A 12334-nucleotide genomic window follows, 5' to 3' on the forward strand; every position below is an offset into this window, starting at 1 on the left:
TATTCAAAAATAGTATCGACTAAAGAAAAGAAAAAATGAGATAAAAATTAAATAGTCGCATGAACTCACTTGATGAGATGGTTTAAATTTAAAGATCAAATTTAAAATTATGCATAATTACACCGTCTTAATAAGGAGTCTGACTAGTACGACATCAGTGTCATTTTAGCTTATATAACACCAACTTCAAAATCTATCGAATCAATTTCAAATGATGAATCCAAACCGTTCAAACCAATGCGTTTACATACCAAATTTATGATGTTTTGAATTTATTTAGTATCAAGTCAAGCGGTCAAATATGTGAGTTTTTAAGTTAATTTTAATGCATTCATTTTTCAATATTTTTGACTGCTTGATTTGATACTAAAATAACTAGAAAATATAAAAAATTTGCATGTAAATCCATCACTCGTAAAGTAAATCGGTTTGAACGGTTTGAATTAGTTGTTTGAAGTCTATCTAATTAATTTTGTAATTGGTGTCATATGACACTGATTCCTCTATAAATCCACATTTGATATAATAACTGAGATCTAAACTCTTTATTTCATGATTTAAAACGCAACCAAACACCACTTTCTCTAAACATAAGAGGTTATTTGATGGCAATTTTCTGTGGCCGATACAGGTCATATCAAATTGAATTGGTTGCCTTGGAAATTCTTTGCTTTATTGGGAAATATATGTGATATGATATTTGCGATTTGATGCATCAAATCAGCAAATTATGAACTTTATACCAATCCATTCAACTTGAGTAATTTAGGTAATGACAAAGTAATATTAATTACATCGATAAAAAAAAAAAAAAAAAATGTGAACGTAACTAGTTTAGGTGAGGTCCCACACCTTTCTCTAGAATTTATTTATTTAGAAATTTCCTACTAGCTTCCAATTTAGAATCACAATAATTTAATTTTTTAATAAAATATCAAAATAACCCTTAAATATAATTTACAGGAAAAATTGGTTATTTGCCACTCTAAAACCTTCAATTTGTAAAAATATCATCCTGAAATTTGAAATTGTAAAAATACCACTCCAAACTTCATTAATTTGTAATTTTGCCACTCCAAATAATTAATGACTAAAATGCCCTTCATTCTTCTTCTCTTTGTAAAAATGCACTCCAAAAAACAAAAGACCAAGAACAGTAATGTGAGCCATTGCTGCTAATTAATTTGTTGATTACATTTAAAAAAAGAAGAGGTGGCTCTAAATTCTAATGCTCTTGGATAAGAAAAACAGAGAAAAAAAAGGAGTACAAATACACTACTTTTAATGCAATTTGCTTACTGAAAGATTTCCGGTCCCCATTCATACATGTAAGTGGAAGGGCTAGTGAGCCAAAATTTCATGTTTCAATTTTGCTAAATCTATGATAGGTAATTCAATCTCATCGGTTCGAGCGATTGGACCGATCTCGGCTTGAGGCCTGAGATACCTTTCAGGGATGGGATTTGATAAATGAAGAGATATGGCAAGAGCTTGCACATTTGGTACCGGAAGGCTGTAACCTAGGCTCAGAGAGTGCAATTCTTCTTTTGACATTCTGAACCTACACCGCACAAGTGTTTCTGTATAATTACTGGTAAAAGAGAGATGCTTTCTTTTGTTGCAGGAGTAATAATTGAGAATGAACCAATGAATTTTATACATCACCCTGTCGCTGTTAACTAGAAGTTAGAATTATCTATTTCGGTTTAGTGCTTCTCTAAAAATATATTATTGTGGCGTATGTGAGAAAGCAGGGTAACGTAGTTAGCTAGGAGCCATGGCAGGAGAAGAAGGGGTTTACAAAGAGAAGAAGAAGGAGAGCATTTAGTCATTAATTATTTGGAGTGGCAAAATTACAAATTAATGAAGTTTAGAGTGACATTTTTACAATTTTAAATTTCGGGGTGACATTTTTACAATTTGAAGGTTTTGGAGTGGCAAATAACCAATTTTTCCTAATTTATATCATTTTCTCTATGCATATGCAAATAATCATGAAATTTTGATTTTTATTAGTATCAAGCACTTACAAAATATCATAATGCAGATAAATTATGAATGTTTATTTTTCAACATATTAATTCATATAAAACAAAAATTGAAAAGTGATAATTATTTTATTAATGTAGAAAAAATAATATATATCACATCTAACAGTTTTATTTTAACATACAAAAAATTTTAAATTTTTGTTATTAAAAAATTAAAAAGTAAAGGCATATTAAAAAAAATTAAGGCATTTAAACTATCCTTTATTATGAATGCTACTGACAATTTACCCTCTAATGAGGAAAGAAAATACTGTTGGGGAGGGACTGTTGGGCGTTCGCACAAATATTGACATAAATTGTAGATTTTGTGCATATGAAATTTGATGCATCGGAAACAAAAACGATAAATTATGTACATATTTGAATTTGTAAAGAATTAGATTTTGATCTAGTGACAAAAATAATACTTTGTGTATGAAAGATTGCAGATTCAAAATCTAAAAAAAAAATATTTATTTATGAATATTAAATAGTTGGATGGTTTGATATCCAGCATTTACTAAAAAATAATTTAAATTTGTAAATAGTTCACCCATTTTGATGTATTAAAATTTTATATAACATTCACATCTTCATGATCAAGAGAAAATGTCAAAAATTATCGGCGCTTTTCTAACATGCACGTACAAATTTTCATACATTAAAAAAGATTAACCGTGCATGTATAAATATTTCTTGTATATGAAAGAATAAATTATGTACCAATTATAATATTTAATATATTCGAATAAATTTAATTATGTTTAAATTTAAATTAGTACATAGGGCGGAACTATAATTTTTTATAGAAGGGGTTAAAATTAAAATGTACAATATGGTAAGTGATCAATAGTGTAGACAATTTAGGCAATACTAGTGTTAGTTATGAACCAGGTGATAGTAGTTCTATGGTTAAATTTTGGAAAGACATATGGTACGAGGATTGTTATTTAGCAGTTAGATTCCCTCAGGTATATCAATTGTGCACAAATAAGAAACTATTGGTGTCAGAGGTAGTCCATTTCCAGGGGGGTATCATGCAATTCAGAAGGATCTTAGTTGGGGCTAATCAAGTTGATTGGACACACATTCTTTACATTATCAGTATTAACTCCGTCAATTCTAACTTAGATAAACTAAATGGGATATGGGAGATGTTAAGGAAGTTCATTACTCAATCCATATATAGATTGCTCAATAATAGAGGTGTTATTGCTAGTCATCCTTTACTATGGTGGACATTACGAGTCTCCCCCAAAATTAGAATATTCATGTGGCTTACAATGCATAAGAAAATTTTGATCAAAGATAACTTGACAAAGAAAGATTGGATAGGTAACCAACGTTTTTGTCTTAATTGCTCTCTTGCACAACAAATTTGATTTTGGTTAGGCAAAAGTCAAATGTTAATGACACAATAACATACTTGGGAAGATATTTTTCATTATGCAATCTCATTACCCCACTGTGACATAGTAGGACTTTTAATTGTAGTTAGTGTTGTATGTTGGATAATATGGAAACACAAAAATGATATGTACTTCAATAACTGCACACCTAAAACTGTTATAACTCTCATATTTCTAATAAAATCTTTGATTGAATACTGGTTATGAAAGATGAAGAAGAAACCCAAGACAGCTGCCCAATCATGGATGTCTGTGATAGAAGATGCAATTTTATTGGATCTTAGATAGTGCCATACCTGCCTCCTGGAGTCCCGGACATTTCTGGATGAAACTGCTCCAAGAACATTTTGTAATTATATAGTTCTCAGCCTTTTGTTAAGTGGCTTAAGTTTAGCTTCTTTAGCATAATTTTGGTTCATGGCTATTACTAGATGTTGGCTAATATGTAGCTTGCTTGTTTGTTTTACTTTTGTGTTGTTGGTAAACATTAAACACCAATCAGCCTAGGTCTCCATTAGCTGATTTGAATTGTAATTAAATATTTCAGCAATGGAATGGGCCTCTAAATTTTTTTTTTATTTAACAAAAAACAATTTGGTGAGTGGAATTTGAACCCATGTTCTCTCAACTACAAAATATAGTTCTAACCACTAGGCTACAATTAAATATTTAATATTTATTGAGGGGGTGAACTATATAAAATATTTAAAAAAATTAAATTTTAATTAAATTTCAATATACTTAATTAAATTTTAAAATTATAGAGGTGACTTAGCTAGTAACCAACCTATTAATACACTAAGATTCGAATTTGTCTCCTATGCATATAACTCAAAAGGAAATCTTTTGAGTTACATGTTAACCATCCGATATGTTTTAAGATTCGTACATATTAAATCCACACTAATATTAAAGAATTCTCTATTTATAAACAAGAGTTGAATTAGTTCTATTTAAAATCAAACGGATGAGATTTATTAACTCAAAATATAATAAATGCAGAGGACACGCATTCCTAAGATTCACTTACAGACATCACTCTTGTTGGTACAGTAAAAATCTTGCGTGCAAATTATACTGCACGCATCAAAATTCGTGCCAAAGTCCAAAGCATACTTAACAAATCTCATATTTATATTATCTTTGAGTCTCTGTCTCTCTGACTAGTTGTAAGACAACCTACCATTTAAAAACTATTATAATTATAGAATTATTCTCTCCTTTCTTTAGTACATCTACTGAACTATCCCTGGCTGCAATAAATGACTCAGCTTAAAATTTAGAAAAGAAACGTCAGCAATAATTATGGAATATTTGGAACTAAATTTAAGAACAAACCAAACTTCTTTGGTGGGTCATGACGTCTTACTTGTACTCAACCGAAACCTATCATGCACCGCACACCAAACAAATTTTTATTTCGGAAAACAACAAAAGTTATAGTACGATGTTGTTAATATTTTTTAAACCACTTTTTCAATTATTAATAGTACAAATTCTAATACTCAAATAACGAAATAAAAATTATTAGATTGTATAATTTGATAAATACTTGCGGTGTTTTAAAATTATTTTGTCGAAATATATAATAGCTTCATAAATCACCATTCAAAATATCCACATGTATTTAGTTACAGATTTCTTTAAAATATTAGTTTTAAAATTAAAAGTATAATGAAAACATTAAAAGCAAAGATATCTCAACCCAGTTCAAAATAAAATAATAATAAATAATTTAGGAAATAAAGCCGGAACAGGCATTACGTAAGGACGGTTATATAATTAAAACAATTCTTCCACGGTGCTGCCGTGATGACCGGCCGTGATTGAATGTCATTAGAGCATCTTTTTTTTTTTGTAGTTTTGTAATTAATAGAAACTAATAAATTTGGTTTATATGCCGATAATTTGTATGCAAAATTAAGATATCGTTTGGCCAAATTTAAAGAATAGTGAAAAATATTGTTTGGTAAAATATGGCAATAACAATAATAATAGAAATAATAATGTGGTATAAATAATCATTATAACAAAAAATAATATGAAATTATATTATAAAAGAGAGTAATTATAAATAACAATAACCACGCTATAATATATAAATAAACAATATAATAATAATAATAATAATAATAATAATAATAATAATAATAATAATCACCATTTTGTGCATTGCTAATTTCTATTCAACTCATTTGCTAAAATAGTGAATTAGCCTACTTTACTGCTATTTAAAACCCCATGTCTATTTGGCAACCTTTTTAGCCGAAATAGCGTACCGGTCCATTATTTGCTATTTTGGTAATTGCCAAACAAACTATGAGAATATAGAAGAAACAAATATGTAATTATTCTAGTACATATGATTTTAATTATTTCTACATATGATAGAATCAAATATATTTTCAAGTCCGCATTCTTTCTTAGAATTCGTTTTGTTATCATTGAAAACTTTAAAATCAAGTTGGATCGATCAAATTTTTTATGATTCATAAAAAAAAAATGAGAAGTGCCATAGAATTAAAAGTTTAAAACAGAAACTTATTCGTAAGAAAACGAAGACCGAACGAATTCTAACAAGATATTTTTCATGTAAATTTCCGTGAAATGATTTTATAAGACCCTTAACAGTTAACATCGCTCCCAGCTTGATGCTTCAATGAAAGTTCCACTGTTTGGATATTGACATACTGTTTACCTTAACGTCTTACCACGAGATTTTTCCCTGACATGGGGACAGTCCAATACACGTTGGATTAGAATTGACCTGATGTTTCATTTCATCCGTTTGATTGACATCAAGATTCGTGTGAACTTGATGGGCGTAAATCTTAAACTCTTTATACGAATCTTGATCTGAATCGAACGGGACAGAACTGATAGTCGAACATAATTTGATCCTACTGCCATTGGACCAATTGTCTTGTACGGTGCTTTTGTTTCTGAATCTTTCTTACATCTGCAACAAAAGACGACAATCTTCTAGGCAGGCAAGTCACGGAAAAGAACCTTCTAGATTCCCCATGCCGGTAACCAATCGATCTTTTGTTAAGCGGGTCATTTAATCGGATTAATTCTTTTGCTGTGTGATTTTAATACAGATCTATATACAGCAAAATAGAAAGCGAAGTGGGATTCACGGAAAGACCCCGGTCATGGGCCCACAGAGTGTCCTGTACATCTAGGTAATGCACCGTTTGAGTTTCAATTTTAACCGTAAGATTAGAATCCAGGCCAATCTAGACCTAACCTTTAATGCACCAGATATCTTTGAGATTCGTGGATATATAATAAACGGACCGGATTCAAAAACAGAAAATGAGGTACCTTAGGTAATTGGAATAACGTCGCATGCAGTGACACGCTCGTAATTAATTGTAAAAAGCCTGGGAGTCTATAACTTTCCCGTGTTGTTTCGTATTCCTCGTTTCCATCTATTTATCGCTTATTTGTTTCGTTTCCAAGTTGGGACTTGGGATTGGCAGTTAAAAACGAACTGCCTGGAATTGGAATTGGGTCTAATCAAATCTCTTGTCGTCTCTATTTTGCTGCGAGATTTTCTCAGATTTATAGAAGAGCAATTGTACTCGGATTTAAGCCCCTTGATTTGAGTTCTTCCATCTATTGCTCAAAGTCGAGCCACTCGGCGGAAATATTCGTCTGATCTGCTATTCTTCCTTTCTGGTGAGTTCGATTTGATGCTTTGTAAATGCTTACATTATTGTTTTTCTATTCCATATATTTTTTTTGGGGTGGGTGAGAGGCGCATTAATTTTGCTTTATAATTCCGATGAGATACGCTATTCCAGGAACGAACTTGTTTTGAAATTTTTAAGTTTGCAAGTACCCTGAGTCGTGAAAAGAAAATCTTCAGATATTGTCAAAACTTTGTATTGTTTTTTAATTCTGCTTCTTGCCCCTAGTTCCTTGGTGATAATTTTATTAATGATGGATGATATCTGTGACTGTTATATCTCTTTGCTTATACAGAAAGAAAGCTATCATCAAATTGTCTCATTTTTTTTTCCAATGTACCCTCAATTTTTTCATGATTGTCTACTGGAAGTAGTTAATTATCCCAGCTTGTACATCTTCATTTGTTTGCAAAGATTTTTGGTGTCTATTTAGGAAAGGCAGTCACCTCACTAATTTATTATGAAGTATTGTGAAATTTTTTAATATAAAGGTGCTAATTCATACTGGTATTTTTCAATAAAGCACGGTGTTTTAAAAAAAAATCTGTAATATATATTATTGAGGTTCAGAATGTAATTTAACCTCAAGAGTTCTTTTTCAATGTGGATCTAGAAGTCTCTTCTAACTTCTTTTCAATAGATTGATTATTGGGTAAGGACTAAGGTCCACCTAACCCTTTATGGTTTACAAAATTGACTTCTTTTTTGTGAGGTAGATAGATATTTAGCCTCTTCCGTTGCTTAAGTGTAAAGTTGTCATAGGGTTATTGTCCATATGGAATGCTACTTTATACCCTCAATACAATATAATTCCTCGAGTGCACGAATCGGAAAATAGGAGTCACGTAATTACTTTAGAATGATAGGTTTCAGTGAAATTGAGTAGGGAAAATATGTGATCTTTCTATCTTCCCTTTCATGGCCCCTTTGTTGCGTAAATAAGTTTGCAACACTATGCAATTTGTATTTTTGTAAGCCTTTAATCATACCCATCTTGTTAATGTCATGTTAGGCTAGATATTTCTTTTAAAATTGTTTGGCTTGTCTGTATCACACTCCATTGCAAATATGCAACCCTTTTTCTTTTTTTTTCTGTCTAAACATAAATGTCATGAAGCAGGAAGCTGAGCAAAGCATAGCAATGGAGAGATCTCTATTGGAGAAGATGATAGAGGCACAGGGCGGTAGTGGTGAACCAATCCTAGCCACTATAAAATATGCAGTCTTACCTATTGCCAAGGTTTTTACAATGTGCTTTTTGGGTTATTTAATGGCGTCTAAATATGTTAACATCCTGCCAGCTAGTGGCCGGAAACTTCTGAATGGGGTGAGTTTTTTTTTCCCTATTCTTTTATTATTTTAAAAAAAAAAATTCTGTCTATGCTGTTAAGATCTTACTTAACCGTTTTGTGTACCGTACAGCTAGTATTCTCACTCCTACTGCCTTGTCTTATATTTTCTCAATTGGGGAGAGCAATTACTTTCGAAAAGTTGCTACAGTGGTGAGCATGTTTTCTCCATTTTTGAATTTTGAATTACATGCTCCCTTCAAGATGCTACAATTTTACACTATAACAATGATTGTCATACTTGCAGGTGGTATATTCCAGTTAATGTTATAGTTGCTACGATAACAGGCTCCTTGATCGGTTTAATAGTTGCATTGATTATTCAGCCGCCATACCCTTATTTCAAGTTTACTATTATTCATATTGGTATTGGTGAGTAATTGTTTTCTCTTACCTTTAAGCTAAAATTATGAATTTCTGGCTAAATTTTGTTCCAATTGAAATGAAAATATATTGGAGGGCCTTAATTCCAGGAATAGGGAAAATTCTGGTTTGGTGCTTGTTTGGCCCCTCTCTTGAAAGTATATCTAATTCTGAGGAAAACTTGATTTGACTCACTCTTGAGAAGCAAAATTTGAATTGAAATTACCCCCCTATACTCTGACTGTCAAATTGGTATGATGAGGAATAGGCTATCCTTCTCCTTTCTTGTTCCTAAAACTTCGATACCAAGCTGCACCTTATTGTTTTGCAGAAATTCATTTGAGAAAAATGAAAGTTTTTTCTAGCTTTAAGCTACATTTAGAAAATATGTATAGAACTTGTTTCAAGGTTATAACTTCTATAACATTTTTACTTGTAGGGAACATTGGAAACATACCGCTTGTGCTTATTGCAGCGCTATGCCGTGATGCATCAAATCCATTTGGTGACTCCGAGAAATGTAGTCAAGATGGAAATGCATATATCTCCTATGGCCAATGGGTATGAGTCCTTATTTATTTATTTATTTTTTCATTCTTGAAAAAGGATTCAAGGAAAAGAGAGTATATATATGTGGTTTTATACGAATCAATTATACTGAAATCCATGTACATACTGCAGGTTGGTGCAATTATTCTATACACATATGTATTTAAAATGCTGGCCCCACCACCAGGTGAGTCCTTTGATGGCAATGAAGACGAGAAACAACTACCCATCATTAGATCTTCTCCTCTAGAGAATAGTAATGCAGCTGTTGAAGACAATGCTCTTGTTTCAAACAAGTCTTCAATAGATAATGGTGCAGCACCTGAGAGCGAGCCTTTGTTAAACTCGTCAGATGAAACCCTGACAACAACCAAGTGGTTCTCTTTAAAAAGAGTAAGTTATCATTTAATTTTGTTATATATTTTTGCTTGTAGATATCTCCAAGATGAATTGCTATTATCTTTGAAGATGCATTTATGGGTATATAGTTCCTGTATAATTTCTTGTCTATCTACTTGATCAAGATAATCATATTTGATGCACAGATAATGAGCATGCTTTACAAAATGGCAGAGATACTAAAGCTAAAGCAGATTTTCCAGCCTCCTATTATTGCCTCTGTAAGTTTCTAATTGCGTAAATTCTTGTATTTGTTTTGTTTACAACTTGATACTTGAGATTGAATATGACATTGGCATACAGGCGCTGGCTATTATCATTGGTGCGGTACCTTTTCTCAAGAAACTTGTTCTTACTGATGATGCCCCATTGTTCTTCTTCACCGACAGCTGCCTGATCCTTGGGTATTTTATTTTGAAACTCGGTTTCTTTTCGTTGCAATCTTGGACCCAGTGTTTTAATATTCGGTTCTTATTCGGTATCTAGAAAGCGACCGAATACCGAATATACAGTATGCGGCCGAATATTCGGATTTATATATTCGGATTTTCAAATAAAAATTCATAGATATTAACTCTAATAAACATAGATAAACATTACAAATAAATATAAATAAAACATAACACAAGTTAGAACAAGTTAACAACCCACAGTACAAATTACAAAACTACAAATAAGCATAAATAAAACATAAGTTCAAACTTAAATAAATAAAATTATAACTTATTCAGTTCTTATTCGGTTCTTATTCAGATTCTTATTCTCTATTCGGTTCATATTCGGTTCTTATTCGGATTTTTATTCTCTATTCGGAAATATTCGGTTCATATTCGGTAATATTCGGTTCGTATTCGGAAATATTCGGTTCTTATTTGGATTCTTATTCTCTATTCGGAAATATTCGGCCGAATAGATAATATGCGGAAAAATATATTCGGCCGAATATTTGAAACCGAATATTGGACCGAATACTCATTTCTTATTCGGTTTCCAACCGAATACGAATATTCGGCCGAATATTCAGCCGAATAGACCGAATATTAAAACACTGCTTGGACCTATATTTGTGTAGTATATAGGGTGAACATAAGACTAGTATCTTCATATAATTGTAATTTATTTATTTATTTTTCTTTTGGTGAAATTCAGGGAGGCTATGATTCCTTGCATCTTACTTGCTTTGGGTGGTAATCTTGTTGATGGTATGTGCTTTTTTTTTTCTAATATGTTCCCTTTTTTCTGCTAAGAAAAAAGTATATTATGAGTGTAAAATCTCAATATTTCTCCTGGATTCTCCTTTGAAATGGAAACTTTTATCCTGTAAACCCATAGAACACATTGGAATTCCGACCACTTCAGACCTTTATTGAAGCCACCAAATGACATTGCCTTGGTACATGTACAAGATATTTTAGATCTTACAGTGACACCCAATAAGCTACACCAACTGCTGATATTCAATTGCTACTTCTGACTTGAGGCGCCTATCTAGGAGAAAAAAAAAAGCCTAAAAATGATTATATTTTTATTTTTTGTGTATTCAGGTCCAGGAGTTGGAAGTAAGAGGTTGGGGTTGCGTACCACCGCTGCAATAATTTTTGCACGCTTGACCTTTGTTCCACTGGCAGGATTAGGCATTGTCACTTTAGCTGATAAGTTTGGATTTATACCCGAGGGTGACAAAATGTTTAAATTTGTGCTGTTGCTTCAGCATTCCATGCCTACTTCTGTACTTTCTGGTAATTTTAAATAACTTTATGAATATGACTGTGAAATTTTGGATAAACTGGAAGAATATTAAAATGAATGATGAGAGAATTGGTCATTTTTCCACATGATTTGCTATTTGGTACGAATGAGCTTGGAATAGGGGTTGTTCTTGCCTTGTCACCGAATAATTCTAGATAGTTTCTGAAGTAACAAACTCTGGGCACAGGATTGAATTGTCAATTATGACATATTTTTGTTCCTTCAATTACAGGTGCTGTTGCGAATTTAAGGGGATGTGGGAAAGAATCAGCGGCAATTTTATTTTGGGTACATATATTTGCAGTATTCTCCATGGCTGGATGGATTGTTCTCTTCCTAAGCATCCTTTTCTGAGCTACCTAGGTGAATATATTTCATCTATTTGAGTCAACTTCTAAATTTTTTTTTCTGGTTTCTATTACCATTATTTGACTCGTTTCATTGGACCAACTGCAGGTCCTATTTTTTGTACAGGAAGATACGGTCTCAATAGTGCGAATGATGCCTTTAACAATAGGAACATGTGGTGAAGGTTTGGTGATTTGTTTCTCACATGGTAGAAGCTCATTTTGAGTTGAGAGAACGTGCCATGTGCAATCATTAATTCATTCGTTCAAGCGCTGAGATCTTGTTTTCTTTCTGAGCTTCAAATTATACGTAGGAACTTTACTGTTGTATATTATAGTAATGCCCTCAGTAATTATAGCCAATTATTATCTGTTTATGCCCTCAAATTTTCTCCATATCTTATTGAAAATGTTGTCACAGCTGTTGATACTACTATGAAAACT

At 31.9% G+C, this 12334-nt stretch overlaps 1 protein-coding gene across 3 annotated transcripts; it reads left to right on the plus strand.

Moving 5' to 3' along the window:
* The first annotated feature begins 6832 nt into the window (after positions 1-6832).
* On the plus strand, positions 6833-12261 carry LOC144574668 (protein PIN-LIKES 6-like). Of its 3 annotated transcripts, none has more exons than XM_078324682.1 (12): positions 6833-7123; positions 8255-8461; positions 8557-8636; positions 8731-8855; positions 9286-9407; positions 9528-9788; positions 9941-10015; positions 10098-10198; positions 10944-10996; positions 11339-11533; positions 11776-11906; positions 12000-12261. In XM_078324682.1, exons 2-11 carry the CDS (start codon positions 8276-8278, stop codon positions 11895-11897), a joined length of 1320 nt encoding a protein of 439 aa, XP_078180808.1. In that variant the 5' UTR covers positions 6833-7123; positions 8255-8275; the 3' UTR covers positions 11898-11906; positions 12000-12261. The 3 variants fall into 3 exon arrangements, 2 of the variants coding, with proteins under 2 accessions (XP_078180808.1, XP_078180814.1); XR_013518278.1 differs by having other exon boundaries at positions 6877-7127; positions 10098-10236; positions 10846-10996; XM_078324688.1 differs by having other exon boundaries at positions 6886-7127.
* The last annotated feature ends 73 nt before the right edge of the window (positions 12262-12334 follow it).

The sequence above is a fragment of the Carex rostrata genome, chromosome 2 (genome assembly GCF_964058835.1).
Source record: "Carex rostrata chromosome 2, lpCarRost1.2, whole genome shotgun sequence".
NCBI lineage: Eukaryota > Viridiplantae > Streptophyta > Magnoliopsida > Poales > Cyperaceae > Carex > Carex rostrata.